Genomic DNA, 20516 nt, shown 5'->3' with positions numbered 1-20516 from the left:
TCGGCCTTTTCTGTCCCCGCGTCTGAGGACTATCTGCGGGAACTACATGCTTGCTGGAGGGATCCTGGGGCTCTCTCCCATCCTTCGGCTGATGGCCGTGATTTAGCAGCTATGCACGGTGCTGCTAGTGTTGGCTTGGACCGGATGCCTGCTGTGGAGCCAGCTGTCGCATCCCTCATTGTGTCCCCGGAGGTGACCCTTCGGCCATCTGTGCGATGTCCTCGACCCCAATGTCGTGTGACTGACGACCTTCTCACACGGGCCTATGGCGCTGGTGCACGTCCTGGTCGCATTGGGAACTCTTTGGCTCACCTCATGCTTGCTCTCTCTACATCCCTGCAAGCGGACAGCGTGGAGGCTGCTGTGTCCTTCAGTGATGCAGCCCTCCAGGCTTTTGCCCTCATGGCTAGGGAACACGGCCGACTCATGTCCTTCCTAGTGCAGGCGCGCCGCCAGGTGTGGCTAGCGCAGTCCCCCTTGTCGGAGGCCTCTAGGAGGGCCCTCCGTGGTGTTCCTGTGGAGCCGGGGGAATTTTTTGGTTCTGCCGCTGTGGGTGCACTGGAAAGGACGGTTAAGGCTCATGAGACCAGGAAGCATCTTTCCAGCCTCAATAGGACCCTGCCTCCCCAACAGGGTAGGCCTGGGGCACGCTCTGCTTTTCATCGCTTTCCTCAGCCCCGGCCTGCCGAGGCTTATGGCACCCGGCAACCCCCGCAGAGGCCCGCCGGGGACTTTCGCTCCTCTGTCCGCTTGCCTTCAGGGTAACCACGGGCTCCAGGCCCCACCCACCGTCCCTCTCAGGCCCCTAGGGGCCGGAGGGCCAGGGACTGTGGCCTTGGGGCCGGCCGTCGGACATTTTTCCCACCAGCAGCTCAGTTACTGGCCTGCTCGTGCCTCGGACCCATGGATGGTCTCCATCTTGACCCACGGGTACGAGCTGCAGTTCCGACGCCGGCCTCCTGCTTCCTGTCGGGTCAGGGTGACTCTCATCGCCGACCCGGCAAAAGCCTCAGCTCTGGACCAGGAGCTGTCCGCCCTCCTGGCCAAGGACACGATCGAGGCCGTGGACCCCCTGGCACAGCCCGGGGGCTTCTACTCGACATACTTCCTTGTCCCAAAGAAGACCGGTGGATACCGACCGATACTGGACCTGAGGGGGCTCAACAGACATCTCAGGGTATTGCCATTCCACATGCTAACCACGAACGACGTCTTGCAGTCGCTCGCCCAGGGGGAGTGGTTCACGTCTATAGACCTGAAGGACGCCTACTTCCACGTCCCCATCGCACCTCGACACCGTCGATTTCTCCGTTTTGCCTACAAAGGCCGTCACTGGCAGTTCCGTGTGCTCCCTTTCGGGCTCTCCCTCGCTCCGCGGGTCTTCACTCGGTTTGTGAAGGCTGATCTGGCGCCCCTGCAGTCTGTGGGCATGATGGTGCTGTCTTACCTCGACGACTGGCTCCTCTGCGCGCTGTCACGGGCTCAGGTGATCCGGGACACCTCCGATCTCCTGTCTCATGTGGCCCGGTTGGGTATCAGGGTCAATTTGCCCAAGTCCTCTCCGGTCCCCTCTCAGCGGACGGACTTCATTGGTGTGACGTTGGACACCACGGTTATGAGAGCCCACCCATCTCCTCACCGAGTCGACGATGTTCTTCGCCTCCTCGCGCTCTTTCGAGGGGGCAGGCTGTTGCCTTACGTCGCCTACTTGCGGCTTTTGGGCAAGCTGACGTCCATGACGGCTGTGGTCCCGTTGGGTCTGCTGACACTGCGCCCACTACAGAGGTGGCTGAACGGCTTCCACTTGGATGCCAAGTGGCACCGCCACCGGAGGCTCAGGGTGTCCCGTCGGTGCCTCCTCGCCCTGGCACCTTGGAGGGAGAGGGCTTTTCTATTGAGCGGCGTCCCGCTGGGTGTGGCCCCGGCCCGCCGCGAAACAGTCACCACGGATGCCAGCCTCACGGGCTGGGGTGCTGTCTGGCAGCACAGGACGGCTCAGGGAAGTTGGTCTGTGTGCGACAGGGTCGATCACATCAATGTGCTGGAGCTTCGGGCGGTGCACTTGGCACTCATGCACTTCTTGCCATACCTGAGCGGACGGCATGTTCTCATACGGTCGGACAACACCACGGCCGTGTTTCAAATAAACCGTCAGGGCGGCGTCAGGTCCGCCCGTCTGTTGGAGACCTCCCAGCACCTTCTCAGGTGGGCTGCTCCCCGTCTGGCCAGTCTACGGGCCACCTATCTGCCGGGGGTTCGGAACCAGCTTGCGGACTCTCTCTCCCGTCGGGGTCCTCCTCCGGGAGAGTGGCGCCTCCACCCAGAGGTGGTGCGCATGATTTGGAGCAGCTTCGGCACGGCGGAGGTCGATCTTTTTGCCTCCGAGGACTCGACCCACTGCCCACTTTGGTTTTCCCTGAGCGAGGCCACCAGCCCTCTGGGTCTGGATGCACTGGCGCAGCCGTGGCCGGAGTGCCTTCTCTACGCCTTTCCGCCGCTCCCTCTGATATGGCTGACGCTTCAGAGAGTTCTTCAGGAGGGGCACACGCTGTTGCTGGTGGCCCCCTTCTGGCCGGCCCAGATGTGGTTCCCCCTGCTCCGTCAACTGTGCTCCGGCGAGCCGTGGCGTCTCCCCGACAGGGAGGACCTGTTGTCTCAACAGGGAGGTCGGGGTTGGCATCCCGACCCTCGGCGCCTTCGCTTATGTGTTTGGCCACTGAGGAGGCGCCAACCGCTGCTGACTGGCTGTACAGAGTCTGTCACGCGGACCATTCTTAATGCGAGGGCACCGTCCACTCGGCTACAGTATGCCAACAGGTGGAAGTTGTTTGTGGCGTGGTGCGGAGAACGCGGGGTGGACCCTGTTTCGTGTTCCATCCCCACCATCCTGGATTTCTTGCAGTCCCTCCTGGATAAGGGCAGGTCTCAGTCGACTCTGAAGGTGTATGTGGCAGCTATTTCTGCCCGGCATGTTGGTGCTGATGGCGGCTCCGTGGGGCGCCATGAGCTGGTGTCCTTGTTCCTCAGAGGGGCTCTGCGTCTTCGTCCCCGCCCGGCTCCTCGGGTTCCGGCGTGGGATCTGCAGTTGGTGCTGGACGGCCTGTGCAGGCCTCCCTTCGAGCCCCTGGCGGGGGCGGACCTTCTGTGGGTGTCGCGCAAGACTGCACTGTTGCTCGCCGTTGCCTCCGCCAAGCGCGTCAGCGACCTACACGCTTTATCGGTTAGCCCTGAATGCCTGCGATGGCACCCGGATGGCGCCGGCGTCACTCTGTGGCCGAACACTGCCTTCATTCCCAAGGTGTTGTCTGGCTCTCGTTCTAACCAGCCTCTACGGCTTAAACGTTATGTACCCACTCCTGCTGATGGCGGGGACAGGCCAGAGCTCTTGTGTCCGGTGAGAGCCTTGCAGTGTTACATTGACGCTACGGCGGGTATTCGTACGTCTGCCCAGCTTTTTGTTTGTTATGGTGGTCCTACCAAGGGCTCCGCTCTCTCCAAGCAGCGCTTGTCTCACTGGGTCGTGGATGCCATTCGCCATTCCTACCTGCTGTCGGGCCGCCCCCTGCCGTCAGGGGTGCGCTGTCACTCCACCAGGAGCGTTGCCACGTCTTGGGCCGCCCTGAGGGGTGTTTCCCTGGAGGATATCTGTGCTGCTGCCTCATGGGCGACGCCTTGCACCTTCTCCAGGTTTTATAGCGTGGATGTCGCCTCTCCCCATCCGCTTGGCGTGATCTTGGGTCCTGCTGGGGCTTCTCAGTGAGGTTTGTGTCTGAGATCCCTCGCGACTACGCCGGTATTAGTCATTCAGTGCTTAAAGCACCGCCTTCTGGCGGTCGGGAGGGACGAAATAGAACGAAAGTTACAACTGTAACTACGGTTCTATGAGTCCCGGACGACCGCCAGGGCGTCCTGTCGCTCGGAATCCTCGTGTTCACGCGAGAAGATTCCGTAGGAAACGAACCTTGGGTGACACCGGAACTTATACCCTTCTAGGGTCACCCAGGGGTCACAGGTGACTAATTTGGTATGCATTACTCGAACTGCGCATGCGCGAAAGGAACATTCAGTGCTTAAAGCACCGCCTTCTGGCGGTCATCCGGGACTCATAGAACCGTAGTTACAGTTGTAACTTTCGATTTATGTGTCAGTAATAAAACCATATTACTTTTTTTTTTTTTTTTTTACACAACTTCCGTAAAGCAGTAACCTTTTGTTTTATCTATTTTTATCTTGTGTTATTTTCACAAGTCTTCTGACTTACTGGGCTAACCTGGGACCTCGGGGATTGTATTTCGTGCCATGTCATGTGGAAAAGACAAAAAAAAAATAAAAAATCCTTGGATGTTTGCATCCGTGAATTTTGAGAAAAGAAAGTCTTTCAATCCTTGAAATATCAACTTTATAATATAATTTGAAAGGACAATGGCAAAATAAAATAAAAACAATAAGAAAGTGAAATAAGAATACAATAAAGTAAATTAATAGCAACTGAAAAGCAGTAAGAACAAATACTGAATGTTCCTGTGCGTTTTGGCCTCTTGGGGGCTGTGTGGTGCAGTGCGTCCATGGCATACACACACTTAAAGTGAGTATAGAAGAAAGTTGCGATTGAATTCTATTAAAACAACTCGTTTTTTACAAATTGGGAAGAATTTGTGCCTTTGCGGAGTGTTATCTCATCTGTGGGTATGTGTTTCCACAAGATTCGTGTGTGGATATTCATTAATTGAAGGAAAAACCCTCCCGAAGTTGATGCTAACTTCCTGTTAGCGCTAGGCTAGTTATGGTTTAAAAACAAAGCATGTTTTGTATTTAAATATACAGTGGATGTAATTTGTAACGTTGTGTATTTAGTTTTACAGTTAACTCCAAGTTTCAATGGTGTCATTAAACAGCTTAAATGAAGCTTAGGGACAACAGAATAACTAGAATAACATACTACACACGTGCTAGTTGCTAATGCTACACAAGCAAAATGGTGCATTACTTTCACAGCCTAGGAAGCTTAGGATTTCTTAGATAATGTTTTTGGCCGATGTTTGAATGCCAATAATCGGCCGATTACAATCGGCAGCCGATTAATTGGTCGGGCCCTAATTTGTTGAAAAGATTTAGGTCAAATTTGACAGCGCAGCACTTGTGTTATTTTGTTCCATCCCATCAGTTAGTGTACAGTACAGAAGCACGCCTTACGATGGTGAGCAGGCCGGAGGTGAGACTGGAGATGAGATCTTTGCCGGCTCGGGCGCACACAATGGTGTTGTGGGCACCGGATACTGCCGGACCGTGATCGGCAGTCACCATGAGACACATCTCGATGAATTGGCAGGCGTATCTGGGCAACCTGGAGAAAACATACTGGATGGTATCATTGTTGTCTCAGGAGTTTATCGCAAAAGTCGGTTGAGTAGACGGACCTCCTCTGGAACCACAGAAGCCCCAGAGTGCCCCCCAGGCCAATTTCCGACTTGAAGACCTCCGTGATGGGCATGCCGGCGTAGATGAGCTCCTGCCCCCTCTCATCACAGATGCTGGTCATGAAGGACGCCGGTTTGCGGATGAGACCCAACTCCTGCAGAGAAAACACACAATCCAGATGAATCATTTCATAAAATAGAAGATAATGAATGTCATAGAAAATGGATGAAAAGAATACTGACTCGTGCCCAGGAGTAATCCATCGGCACTGTGGGAGGGGGCAGCTCTGGTGCTGGTTGGATGACTCCTTTGCCCACCAGGTCATCATATACAGACCTACATGGATGGAAGATTGACTTTGAAATGCTCGTATACAAACAGTTGAGTTTCTGGAGCGCCTCCCCAAGCATTAAGTTAGAAAGATTCAGCCGCTGGCCATGATGAAGTCTAGTCGGGGCCATTAAGATTATTTCTTCTATTATTAAGCCCTTAACTTAAATTTTACTAAATCACTTGAAACTGGGATAATACCAAGAGAACTAAGAATTGCAAAATTAGTTCCAATTTATGAATCTGGTGATCCTAGTTTATTTAATAATTACTGCCCCATTTCTGTGTTACCATGTTTGTCAATGATTCTGGAGAGACTGGTTTTTGTAATAGAATGATGGCGCACATGCAGGAATGCAACATTTTCTATGAACATCAGTATGGTTTTAGCAAGAAATATTCAACTGAAATGGCTATACTTCACTTGGCTGACAGAATTTATACTGCATTTGACAAAAATGCATTTGCCTTGAGATTTTTTCTGCACTTATCTAAAGCCTTTGATACTGTCAGTTATAATATTTTACTTCAGAAAGTGGTGTATTATGGCTTTTCTTGGAATTACACATAGTACATGGTTTCCCAATTACATTTATGATAGACAACAGTTTGTGTGCATAAATGAATGTCTATTAGACCGTGCCACCCTTAGATGTGGAGTACCGCAAGGTTCTATCCTTGGACCACTATGATTTCTTTATATTTATGATTTGGCAGTGGCGTCATTTTCTTTGTTTCCTATACTATTTGCAGATGATACTAATTTATTCTTCTCATATATGGATCCCAAAGTACTTATGACCAAAGCAAATGTTGACCTACATAACATAACACCTCCAAATATTTTATGTTGAACAAATTATCCCTCAATTTGAATAAATCTAATTTTATTAAATTTTAATTAAAAAACAAAAACAAAACAAAAAAAACAGAACTTAACTTTGGTCTCTCTATAGGAAATAGCCCAATTTCGCAAGTTTCTTCAATAGACTTTCTTGGAGTCATGATTGACGAGTGTGTAAGCTGGAAAAGCCATATTCGCCTAATTAGTAATTAAATATCCAAGTCTATTGGTGTTGTTTGTAAATTGCGAATCATAATTAATCAGTACTGTCTTAAAATTCTCTATTATACTGTATGTCCTTATCTTATATATTGCAATATTATATGGGGAAGTACATATCTCACCTTCAAAAACAATTTATCCTGCAAAAGAGATTCTGCAAGATTGCTACTTATAGTAATTCTGTCGCTTTTTTAACATAAATGAATAGACTGTATGCTTATTTACACAGATATGGAATAAATATATCCAAATATTCGCTCAGTCAACGTCATTAAATAACTTTAAAATCAAACACAAAATATGTTTACTAAGCTAAAGTCACTAAGCCATAATGTACATTGGCCTAATAACAGAGTTGTGGTAATAGATAGATTGTATTTTTTTTATTTTTTATTGGAATTGTTATAAAGTCCTTTTTTAATTTAAAATGCTCTTAGTGTGTTCAGTGTATTTTATATATACTGTTTTATATTTGTTTCTATATTGAATATGTATACTGAATATAAAGATTATGTATGAGGTGAGATCTTTTTATAAACCCGATATGGGTTTCCTGATCTCTCCTGCCCACTTACAACTGTTTTTGACATTGTATTTTTGTCTATGTGCCAATGAACGAAAACCAAAAACGAAACAGTAGGTCAGATAGCCAACACATAAGACCAAAAATTGACCTCCACGGTGAAGGTAATAAAACACTAATGAAAAGTAACTTGTACTGACTTAATGATCTCTCCCAGCTCATCAAAGCTTTTTGGCACAAAAGCACCGGCCTCCTGCAGAGCTTTGTTCTTGGCCACCGCCGTCTCTGATGCCTGGTTAGCGCATGCCCCCGCGTGGCCAAACTGAACCTGAGACATTAAAAAAATAAAAATAAAATAAATTATAATCTTTTCTGATGCTTTTCTGATGCTCGTGTAGCTTTTACCTCAGATGCAAACATGGTAGCGCAAGTTCCGATGCACCAGCACACCACGGGCTTTGTGATCCGGCCTTCCTTGATGGCCTGGCAGATCTTGTACTCCTCCGTGCCGCCAATCTACAGCACAGCAGCCAATTAGGACGCCCCTTGGATGACATTTGGTGAGAGTCCAGTCACTGGACGCCTCACCTCGCCCAGCACGACCATCATCTTCACTCCTGGGCTGTCCTGGTAGCGCAGTACATGGTCGGTGAACACGGAGCCTGGGTACCTGTGGCGCAGTCCACATTGCGTACATTTATGTGGGTTTGTGGACTTTTTTTGTGCAAAATTACATTTTAAATGAATACTCAATTATTCAATACAATTTTCAACAGGATACTCGATTATGAAAATATTTGATAGCTGCAGCTTATTACCTACCTGTCCCCGCCAATGGCCACGCCTTCAAACACGCCGTCAGTGGTGCGCGAAATGATGTTGTTGAGTTCGTTGGACATGCCGCCTGAGCGCGACACGTACGCCACACTGCCCGGCCGGTACAGCTTGGAGGCCAGGATGTTGTCCAGCATGCCCCCCGTGTTGCCGATCTTGAAGCAGCCCGGCTTGATACCGCCCACCTGTGGAAGGACAACTGCAACATCAATTTTCAGCGCACAGCATACATCTTGTCATATCCTTTATTATTATTATTTAGTTTCTTTCTGAATTTACATTTTAATAGTGTACTGTATGCTGTTTCCTACCATATTTTATATTTTTCTTTGCTATTTTATTGCACATTTTCACACCTAAATGATACATTTTTAAATTATATTATCTTTTTATATATTTTTCTAGCACATTATTCACTACACTTATTGAAACATTATTTAACCAGTCACTTTTTTTTTATTTTAATATAAATATCTAATAAGAATAATCTGGCCAATATACATTTTATAGTGCAATATGTTTTTTTTTTTACCTTTTCTTTGCTATTTTATTGTACATTTTGACACCTAAATTATACATTTTTAAACTATTATATTTTTATGCAGATTTCTAGTACATTATTTACTATATTCATTATTTATTGAAATATTATTCAACCAGTCTCTCTTTTTATTTTAATATGAATATCTCATAAGAATAATCGGGCCAAATACGCATGGATGTATAAATTTAATATACCAGTAGTTTTAAAATTATTGTAGTTTGTAGGCAATTCTCTTTTTTAGGTAACAACATCAGAATATTCTTAAAATTATCATATATTTTTTTTAAATATTGTATTTACTTTACTTTTTGAATGACATTTACCTTTAATCAGTTTTAATTGATGTTTTTGTACAATAAACTTGCACAGTAAATTTCAGTTTTCAAAAACAAACTATAAAATTTTTAACGTTCAATTTATATTTTTGTACTTAAAAAAAAAAAAGCGACCAGTCTAGCACTATTTTGCAATATTTTGCCTATAATTAATGTGGTAACGTCATTATTTTTCATGTACAATTCCTAATTATGAAAAGTAATTTTTCTACTTGCTGTTGACTGATGATGACATCACCTGAAGTAGGTAACGACCAATCATGGCTCAGTTTACTGACCAAACCCAGAAAACAGGTGAGCCATGATTGGCCGTTCCCTACTTCCTCGGCACACGAGATGTCATCGTCAGTCGACAGCAAGTAGAAAAATGACTTTTTAAAGGTATTAATTGTACATGAAAAATAACAGTTATCAAATTCATTCTGGACAAAATATTAACTTTTCACTGATAAAAATGTTTCAATGATTCAAGTATCCCTCAAGTCAACCTCTTGGGTTGTAGAAAAGTGATAATAAAGTTACATCCTTAAAAAAAAAAAAAAAAAAAAGTCGACATTGAGACTCACAGTTGCTGGTCCAATGATGGTGATGCCCTTCTCATCAGCTGTCTTAATGATTTTCCTGGTGTGGGCTTCAGGGATTCCCTCCGCAATGATGGCGATCGTGTGAATCTGTATAATTTGATTGCAAAACGGTGTGAGTCCCATTCATTCATTTTTGTAAAGGTTGAGGGGGAATAAATGCGTACCTGCGGGTACTGCATGGTCTCCATAGTGCTGTCGAAGGCCGACCGCAAGGATGCGAAGCTGATGAGGACGTCCACATCCGGGTGCTTCTTCATGGCGTCGCCCATGTTCTTGTACACTGGGAGGAGGATCTCTTTATGGCCCCAGTAGAACTTCTGCTTGTGGTCTCCACTGAAAGCAAAGCAGCCAGGTTCACTAAAAACGGTTCTGTTTGTTTCATGAACACGCTTGGAACTGAAAACTCTTATCTCAAATCATCTTTCCTCAATGAAATGAACGGAAATGCTGTTAATGTGTTCCAGCCTCCCTAGAAAAGGCCAACAAAAATGTTTATAATGTATTTTTGTGCTTACGTGAAGGGGTAGACCATGGCCGCCACGGAGGGCTCATCTCTGGAGCAGACGTAGTCAAAGTCCAGCATGCCCTGCACGGCCCGCGTCTGCATACCCCACACGATGGACTTGGTCTGCTTGCTGAACAGCGTGGTCGCCTTGACTGCAACGCAGACACCTTATTTCACTGATATCATCATCATCATCATCATCATCATCACCACTGAGGTGGAAGAAAATGGCTTGCTAGTTTACATGCACATCCGTATATACTTTATTATGCACTCTCTCTTCAACACTAATATAATAATAATAATAATAATAATAATAATAATAATAATAATAATAATAAACATTATAATTTCATATTATTCTAAGACTCATTTCAAACTGCTACTATAATATACATATACAGGGTGTTCCAAAATGTTTTGACCACATATTGTAGGCCAATAATTTTGACAATTTTAGTTGGAATGACCTCAAAATTTTCACAGCTTGTGTAGAAACAAGTTTTTGTGTGTAACGTTTGACATTTCTATCTTTTCGGGTTAAGAAATGCCGTTCACTTCAAAAGAAAAGGCATTTTGCGTGTTAAGAGTATGCTCGGACTCAGTCACCGAAGACAGTGCAGCGTTCCTTCTTCACAAATTTTCTTTTCTTTGTAAATTTAACCAATAAAACTTATGACCTTCAACATAAAGTGTATTTAGTTTCATTAAGATCCATCAAGTATTTTCCGAGATATGGGCATTTAGAATGGGGTCAACCATTTTGGAACACCCTGTACAATGTAACTATATATTAATCATACTAATATACATGCTTATTATATCATATTTTTATTATTGTTGTCACATTTTTATTATTATTATGTTGTAATTTAGCGGCACCCTTATCTACTGATCTTTTTTTAAATTATACAATACAGGGAGTCCTCGAGTTAAGGTGCACTCGACTTAAGTCGTTTCGACTTTACACCGGTTACGCCCGGTCCACCATTTTGGCCCCGTCCGCCATTTTGGCTCCTCAACCGCCATATAGCCCGCAGTGTTTTCTCATCCTCCGCTATTTAGCTCTTAGCTAGTGCTAGCGCTTGTGCACTTGTGGCTTTTTCGCCCTCTTTGTTTCCACATCATGGCCCCAAAGAAGAAGAAAGCTACGTCTTCTGTCAATGTTGGTCGAGCCAAAAGAAAAGCAATTACCATGGAAATGAAGCTAAACATGCTTAAAAAAAAAAAAAAAAAAAAAACAATCGCAGAAAGGACCGACGAACATCGGCAAAGACAGCATCTTATTTTTTTTATTATTTTTTTTTAATGTATTTTAGATTTGTTTATGCAAATTATTTTGATGTAAATATTGACTTTAATGGGGACATTTGACAGTTCTGGGTTTGAATCATTGATTGCTCCATAGAAGACTCTAAATTGTGCATCTGAGCGAATCTGAGTGTAAATGTTTGTATATGGCTGATTAGCCAGTCTTGCCACAATATGAGTTGGAATAGTCTCCCGCTCACCTGTGACCCAAACTAAGGCAATGGACGGATGGATTGTCATGTTGTAGTGTGAGTGAGGACTGCAGCGTGGTTTAAGTGTCTGAAGAGGGAGCTAAAACACCTCTAACCAAATCCCTATTGTGCCAACTTACATACACGTGGCTGTTTGTGTACAATACTGTATATTCTCACCAGCAGGAGCTGCTGCACTTTTGGTTTGCTTTGCCGGTGAGCCTTCAGCTTTCCCTCTGTTCTCGGAGAAGGAGGCTGTGCGAGTGGATGTCGGGGTCTGAAAGTGGGAAATTAGGCATTAATGTCACTTTTGTTTGCGTCCAAGCCACAAGAATTTTAAAAATGCGAGGTCGGTGCTGGCACAACAAGTGGTCTTTTGTGCTTGAGACGATCTAGTTTGGATAATACAAGCAATATTGCACACAACCAGTGCTGAATGTGAATAAATACCTTCACCTTGATCTAAATTTTCTTCCATTTTTCACCTCCTGTGATTCATCCACTGTGCCGCCCTAAATTTAATTAGTTTAAATTATTTTTTGGGTGGTTAGTTTTTATTAGTTTTAGTTATTTTATAAATGCATAAAAGTTAGTTTTAGTATCATTTTTTTTTTTTTAAATGTGTATTACTTGTGCGAAATATTTAAAAACCACCATGGAATTGATGTGATCTGAAGGTGCTTTTCTATTGGCTGCTGCTAAATGACGTCCCTTCCGTGTGACACTTTCAAACGTCCTTATTCCAGTTAATATCAAACTAAATCTATTTAAAATCACATTTAAAATCATCCCGCAAAGGCTCATGCATTAACTTAATTACCAAAGACAAAACTAGTTTTAGGTAGTTTTGCAAACATAAAACGTAAATTCAGTTAGTTTTTGTTTTTAAAAAAGTATTTTCGTTTTTATTTTATTTCGCTAACGAAATTGTTTTTTGAATTTTAGTTTGAGTTTTTTTCATTAGTTTTAGTTAACTAAAATAACCTTGGCGATAGGCTGGCGCCCAGTCCAGGGTGTACCCCACCTGCAAAATGTCAAGTTGACTACACTAATATACAATTTGGGAATAAACCTCCGCCCTCTTTTTTGATAAACACTTGGGCCTACTACGGTACTATATGTTATTGTTGGTATTAGAGAAAGTATTTTATTTTTTGAGGTGGTATTTGATATCCAAACTTTGAGAACGGCTGTGTTGTCCCAATACTTTTGCACACACAGTCTTAATGGAAGCTTCCAGGCAAACAGGGAGCCTTCGTGAGAGTGGCCACAACAATTTGAGTCAGATGACATCACTGTGAAAAGCACAGACAAAAGAGCCACAGGGACTCTAAAAGGAGGACAAAGCGCACGACACGACATGGTGGCCTGTTTGTCGCCGAGCGTCATACCGACGTGCTGCCGCTGGAGTTGAGCAGGAAATTGGCAGTGTGGGCGGCGACGGGAGGCTGGTTGGGGATGGGCCGGTGACCCAGTGCCATGCCCACAATGGCGGTCATGTGGGTCTCCGTGCCAAAGACGTGGATGGGGATACCGGTGGTCTTGCCTGGGAGAGAGGGAGGGGATTGACTGAGAATTAAAAAAATCAATTGGATATTTGGTGCTCTTCTATTTGAATCTTATTAAATTGCAAATAATTTTCATGTGTGTTTTATAAATTATACATTTTAGGAAACAAAAATTCTATGCTAAAAATGTTTAATTTTAAAAAGCTCTCATGAAAATGTTTTACTTATATAATAAAAAATATACAGAATATAACAATGCATATAACGTACTGTATATACAGGGTGACCCAAAAAGATGCGTACCCATATTTTATTGGATAAAAAATCCATTTTTTAACGAATGTCTTTTCTGTTGCAGGACGTGAAAGGTGAACCTATGGATGATCATTTGCAGCTATAGTTGCCCTGAAAATGTCTTGGACAAATCAGCAGAAGATATTCTCCCTGGAGACCTATTTTGCGACAAAATCATACCAGAGTGTACAGATTCAAGGGAGTCACTGCGGCGTGTTCTTACGGCTGATCTGCACCTATACCCATACAAGATCCAAATCAAGCAAAAATTAACTGATGCTGACAAGGAAAAGCGAGTAACAATGTGTGAATGCTTCTGTAATGTGCTTGAAAATGATGAAAACTTTCTTGAGAACGTTTGGTTCTCAGAACTGAACTCTGAACTTCTTAATCCAACTAACAATCGTTGATTTTGATGGAAAGTTGCGACAATGGAAACGCTTTCGAAACTGAATCTGTACACTCTGGTATGATTTTGTCGCAAAATAGGTCTCCAGGGAGAATATCTTCTGCTGATTTGTCCAAGACATTTTCAGGGCAACTATAGCTGCAAATGATCATCCATAGGTTCACCTTTCACGTCCTGCAACAGAAAAGACATTCGTTAAAAAATGGATTTTTTATCCAATAAAATATGGGTACGCATCTTTTTGGGTCACCCTGTATGTATATGTGTGTAATGGATATTCATATGTATTTTTAAATTGTATTAATAATAGCTTATTTTGTTTTTGTCTTAATTTCCCAATTAAGGAAAAATACTTCATTTTCAGCAATTGAGGCAATGTAAGTAAAAACAATGTTTTTGTTTTATTGGTAATAATAATAACAACAACAACAACAACAATTATAATTATTATTATTATTATTATTATGATGGATATTTGATGCCACTTTTTTCAGACCAATACCAGAACGAGTACTCAACTCTTGAGTAGTCACTGATGTCGTTACTAAGTACCACTATCACTAGTATTTTTAATAGATACCCCCCCATTCCAAAAATTAGAAGGGGGCTGATACTGGTATTTGTTTCCGACGCGAGTACTGATACCTTGAAATAAGGCCTGGTAACGGTGTGATATGGATATTTGGTATCAGTACTCAGCCCAGGCCTAATTATTTTTGTAGTTTATTTTAACTGTAGTTACTGTTGTATTTCTAGTTTGTTTTTTTAATGAAATTATAGTGTGGAACTTAAACATTTTTTAACTACATATTCTTAAAAACTATATCTTTAATAGACATAAATTAAATAATTCATTTAAATTTCCCCTCTCGGTCTGATTATAGTGATAATGTTTTATCCTAACCAACTGTCAATTTATTTTGTTTTTTGGCACTAAATCAACTTACCGACTTCTCCCATCACACGGAGACCCTCTTGGTAGTTTGGACCACCGCGCCTGACAAAAATGGCCACTTCGTGCTCCTTTAGAGGCACCTGGTAGTCTCGGATTGCTCGAACAATTCCCTAACAGGGAGGGAAAGACATGTTAGCAGGTTGCTATTCAGCTGCACGAGTCAGTTGTGTTATTACCTTGAACGTCGCAGCCACGTTCGTAAAGTTGGCAATGCTCCCTCCGATGATCAAAACTTTGCCTGGAAATCATTAAAATGATCAAGCTGTTATTTTCAGAAGAAGGAAAAAACAAATAAGACGGCCACGTGTTGGACCTTACCATCAGGGTGTTTCTCCCTGGTCATGAGCGAGAGGATGGTCTTGGCGTAGTCGTATGTCTGCTGCTCGCTCGGCGCCCCCGAGTATTCGCCGTAGTTGGCTAGTTCGTCCACGCCGCCCAGGTCACAGATGGTGTCGCTATGAGATCGGTGGCATATCATTGAAAGGAAACAAGAAATCTTCAGTGACGGTGCACCGTAAAATAGAGAGAGCCAATAAAAATAAAAGATGCACAGAGGGATTCATTAGTTGTGGTTGAGGAGTCTGCGTGGGACATCTTACATCCCCAAACAGATGGAGGAGAGGAGACGCCACTCATTCATGCAAACGCTTCAAAATGGCAGCAGAAATAGCTTATTCCTTTTAATTACCTTCAGAAGATTCATTTAAATTTATCTCTTTTCTACAGCAATCTTTTCAAGATAATAAAACAACCATTTAGGAATGATAGAGATGTTAGAAATGACTTAGTGGTGAGCAAAGTATGGCCTGTTGGCCACATATGACCCACTCTGTTCTGTAATCTGGCCCAACTGGCAATTACATAATCAAATGTTTAGTAATATTTGTTACATTACTTTAATACTTAAAGAAAAATGAATAAATACATCTTCATTAACCTATTTCTTAATTCATTTATCTCAGTAAACATGTCTCTGTTTATTGTAAATAAAAAATATATATACTTTATTAAACAATTAAACAATTATTTTATTCATTAACATTAATTAGAAATAAAAATACATTTAGCATTAATTCTTTCATTACTAAAATGTTTTTTATTCATTTATTTAATTAAATAATATGTTGATTGAATGTAAAGAATAAAATGAATAATTGTATTAAAATAACAATTTATTTGAAATTCAATTTATTGGTTGAAATAATTGGTTATAAATTACCAGTGCAGGTATTGGTAAATTAATCCATGTATCCATCCATTATCCTAATCTAATTATTTCATTACTAAAATGTGTTTTTTTTTCATTTATTTAATTAAATAATTTGTTGATTGATTGTAAACAATAAAACAAAAAAATTAGTAAAATAAAAATTAATTTACCATTCATTTTATTGGTTGAAATAATTGGTTATACATTACCCGTACAGGTACTGGTAATTTAATCCATTCATCCATCCATTACCTGAACCACTTATACTCATATTTTGTTTTTAATTATTGGTGAATCATTTCTAATTACATTAATAAATAATTGCATAAAACAATGAGCATGAATTATTAATTTTCAATAAAGTAAACAATTTTACAAGTTTTACCAATACATTTTAAGATTCTATAATTAGACCTGCAGACAACCACAATGATTCCCACCTGACACATTTCCTTAAAATGAATGAATTACGTGTATTCAGATTGTACGCATGTGAAATGAGAATGGTTATTGTTGAGTGCAAAAACAACAAACCCTTGATAAGCTTGAGTGAAGGCATTTGATTGGCTACCTGTACACGACAGAGGCTCCACCGCCCGCCACCATTGTCCAGATCCTCCCCTGTGGGTTGAGCAGGGTCAGTTTGAGGCTGGCGCCACTTTTGGCATCCAGGTCAGCGATGTAGGCCTCCTGCGACACAAGTGGTCAAAATTGAGGATTATTGGATTGTGCAGGTGTGCCTAATGAAGTGGCCTGTGAAAGCACGCTGTGTTATGGGCTGATTGTGTATGTGATTTTGACAGGCAGACGCACAACCACACACACGCACACACATCTGGCGGCTGGGTGGAAAACACTTCCAATCAAAAAGTGCCCGATGTCCCCGTTAGCCCCCCTCGAGCCAATTAAAGCATCCGTCTGCTGCTGCGTGAGTCTGTCTGAGGCGAGCCCAACACGCCAGCCACAACAGACTATTGACACAAGCTGCAAGTATAAAGAGTTTCACATATGTACAAGGTGATACTATCATTACTAAAGTTTGGTGTATAATTATCCGTCCATTATATCTACGCATCAAGTTTGCTTAAATAAAAATAATAGATTATATTTGAAAAGTCTCAATACAGTATTAGTATAATGAATTTATTTAAAATGAAAACAATCATTACATAATTACAGGTTTATTTATGCGGCATATTTAGAATTTTCTTCAAATAAAATGTTATAATTATAGCTTTTCTATACAGTATATTATTTTCTTTATTCCTTATCTTGAAATACAAAAATTTATCCATCAATGTATTTTGAGTATTTTAAGTTATATTGAAAATTAATTAAGAAGGATAATGTATTTTTTTGCAAAAGCGATAAATCTCTTTATATATACTAATCAAAAATTAAAATCTTGTATGAAAAACGCATAATTTGTATGATAAAATTAAAAAATCAAATTGCATAAATTTAATGATAATATAATTTTTAGAAAATAAAAAGGCTAGGGGAAAAATCTGTAAGTTTAAATATAAATAATTAAAAACTAAATCATGCAATAAAACAATCGACACAGACAGTCCTGTATATGTATTTCTATGAGAAGAAATAATTATTAATACTATTTTTTTTTAAATAAACGTTACAATTAAAAAAAAATATCTCCAAGTTTGTGTATATATTATCACTAAAAAAAGCAAAATCCTCTTTAAAAAAAAATCTATATAGAAATGTGTGTACACATTTTACAATAAAAACATGTATTTATACCGTATACATTTTTTTTTTAGAAAAAAAAATACTAAGTTATATAATTCAATAAATGTGTACAAATGGAAATTACCTCAGGGTAGGCCTCCCTGCCAAAAGGCGGTGGGAACTCCACATCCCCCCATTTGGCCTTACAGATATAGTCAGCCGTCGCATCTATCTTCGCCGCCATATCCAGCACGTAGACGCCATCTTTTGTCACCACTGTGGGGAGTGAGGGGAAAAGAAAAGGTGACACACCCACTGACTGACTTACTATTGCGTTCGCAAAGACGCATATTGCTTGTGCAGGACTTCAAAGCAGGAAGAGCATGTTCTTGTAACCAATTCCCAACATCAAACAGCAAGCGTATCAAATATTTACTATGATGCTTCCGTTGGGTTTGAAATGTGGCAGACTCAGCTTGTGATGGTTGAATCTAATGTCGCAGTGTTGCCTTCTTTCATAACTTATGATGTATTTATGCTTGTTTTTCAAACATCATGACACCGATCTGCACCAGTTTTTTGGAGGTTTAACGTTAAGAAGCAAGTCCTTTCAAAGGGTAACGAAGTAAAACGCTGAGTTAAATGAACAACATAAAACCTACCTAGTGGGTTGATTTCCAGGTATGTGAAGAACAGTTCTTCGTACAAGTTGAAAAGCCCAACAATGAATTGGGCCAGGACCCTGACAACATAATAGTACAATTTACATAAATCTATATAGCATGACAAACAATATTCAATTTAATCTATCTAGAATCACTTTCTTATATATGCCATATATCAGGAAGTCAAGTCACATTTTCCTTTCCAAAAGTCACTTCTTCAGTTAATTGGAATTTGCACCAATACCAAATTAAACAACACTAAATATAAATGATTTGTTTATACACACATTTACATTGGTTGGTTCATATTTGGTACAGTTTAGTTTTCCTCCTGCAGGAGGCGGAAATCTCATTTGCTTTCTTCAGATGTCAAAAAAGAGCAGAGTTGAACGTGTGTGTGTGTGTGTGTGTGTGTAATGTTTGTGCAGTATTTTTCTCCTGTCATGGAGAGTAACTATGTCGGGTCGGCCCATTGTCAGAACCTTGTCTGACGCACGGGGTGCGAGCCAGAGTGACTCAGCTTCCCAAGTGTGCTTGGAATGGAAAAAGACTATGTGAGTGAAAAGAGGTGGCGGTGGGGTTTTGAGCGTGTGCGTGTGCGTGTTCCGTCAATGTCAGCCAAGACAGTGAATCGCTGCCATAATCAGAGTGCTGCTGGACAGATGGACAAGAAGGTGGTGGTGGTGGTGGGGTGACTGGCTGTATCACAGCCATCAAAATAAATGGACGTGCTGTGAATACACCGCGGCCTTGAAGGAAGGCTGGGGGAGGAGTCAGATGGGGAATAAAAAGCAAAGGAGAGAGTTTGTCATTTGGCTAATGGAAAGCACTTGCGCCCCCCGCCCCCGCCCCCACCATTCCAAGCTCACTCACAACGTCACAGTACTTCTTCTATGAGCATGGGGAAGCCTTCGATATTGGAGTACTGTATTACTAAAACTGCAGAATATTATGAGACTGGAAGTTGGTCCACCTGTACATGTGTACGTCTAGTTTGTGATTGTCAGTATTTAAACCATAATGCAACTGAATGCTGTATTATTAGCAAAAATACACATGCAACTGGAAATTAAATTTGACTCAAGTGTATGCAGTGTGACAGAATTGAAATTGGATAGAATATCTATAAGTGTTGCGGAATCAGACATAATGATTGCATTATGCCCTGGGGAGACGTGCAATTAAATGGAATGGAAAGCAAATGTCAGTATAGGTAATTATACTCAGAATTGCTCTCCATATTTTACACAATTTACAGCATCTACATTGCACTATTTCTTCACTTTATCGTTTGTTTATGTTTAACTTGTAAATCAGCCGTAAATATAAGTGCTGTTGGATGGAAACACTTTTGTCCAAATATGGTCAATTTAATATTTTTTCACAACACTACTATTGGTCTCCATCTTTTTTTTGTTTTTTTACACAGCTACCAATTTAAAGTTGAAAATAGCTTGAGAACAGATCTATTAATTATCTTGAAGATTTGAATTGTCATGAAACTCCGCCTCTTCCTCACTCTGTGGAAAGCGTGTAGTATTATATCACCTCAAGATCGAAAATCTGTTTTTTAGTAGGGCTGGGTTTTAAAATCTAATAATTGATATGGATAATCTAATAATTGATATCGACTCGATTTTCCTTTTTTGAGCCTGACATCAATTCATAAAACCATGAATCGACTATTTTAATATTTCTTTTCCCCATAAATTCATAAGAAAATACAGTTTCAAAGGCCTTTTTATGTTTCCTTGAAATATATTGTTCACATGAATTTAAATATGTTCTTACATTTATGAAAGACCTGACTTATTGCACTTTAAGACAATCCAGAATCTTTTTCATTTATATTTACAGGTATTGAATAAGATTTATGAAAATATTTTCATCTCGTCCCTACTGATGTCAATGTTTGTGTAAACTTAAGTGATTTTAACATGCAATACTTTCATTAATAAACTAAATCATTTCAGCAGTTACTGCGCCTGCACAAAATTTCATTTGGAATTTGTGGAGTTTTTGCTATTGATATTTAACAAGAATTGATGTTCCGTAATTAATCAATATCGGCTAGAACTGAAGTGAATCGAATCGGGAAAAATCAAAATCGAATCAAAATCGAATCAGGAAATTAGAATTGATCGC

At 41.4% G+C, this 20516-nt stretch overlaps 1 protein-coding gene across 1 annotated transcript in view; it reads right to left on the bottom strand.

Annotated features, from left to right (window-relative positions):
- Positions 1-20516, bottom strand: part of aclya (ATP citrate lyase a) — a 31821-nt gene that overhangs the window by 3620 nt on the left and 7685 nt on the right. The window contains exons 6-23 of the mRNA XM_077495053.1: positions 18369-18448; positions 17852-17982; positions 16589-16707; positions 15126-15262; positions 14984-15045; positions 14800-14917; positions 13033-13187; positions 11822-11918; positions 10150-10291; positions 9799-9967; positions 9617-9721; positions 8160-8356; positions 7926-8007; positions 7743-7853; positions 7538-7665; positions 5661-5754; positions 5418-5572; positions 5194-5344 (exon numbers count right to left, since the gene is read on the bottom strand). Of these exons, the coding sequence (XP_077351179.1) occupies positions 5194-5344; positions 5418-5572; positions 5661-5754; positions 7538-7665; positions 7743-7853; positions 7926-8007; positions 8160-8356; positions 9617-9721; positions 9799-9967; positions 10150-10291; positions 11822-11918; positions 13033-13187; positions 14800-14917; positions 14984-15045; positions 15126-15262; positions 16589-16707; positions 17852-17982; positions 18369-18448 (2233 nt within the window). The remainder of the gene's footprint in view (positions 1-5193; positions 5345-5417; positions 5573-5660; positions 5755-7537; positions 7666-7742; positions 7854-7925; positions 8008-8159; positions 8357-9616; positions 9722-9798; positions 9968-10149; positions 10292-11821; positions 11919-13032; positions 13188-14799; positions 14918-14983; positions 15046-15125; positions 15263-16588; positions 16708-17851; positions 17983-18368; positions 18449-20516) is intronic.

Source organism: Festucalex cinctus, chromosome 1 (assembly GCF_051991245.1).
Source record: "Festucalex cinctus isolate MCC-2025b chromosome 1, RoL_Fcin_1.0, whole genome shotgun sequence".
NCBI lineage: Eukaryota > Metazoa > Chordata > Actinopteri > Syngnathiformes > Syngnathidae > Festucalex > Festucalex cinctus.
Note: the sequence above shows the minus strand (reverse complement) of the source record. Positions and strands in the feature narration are given on the sequence as shown.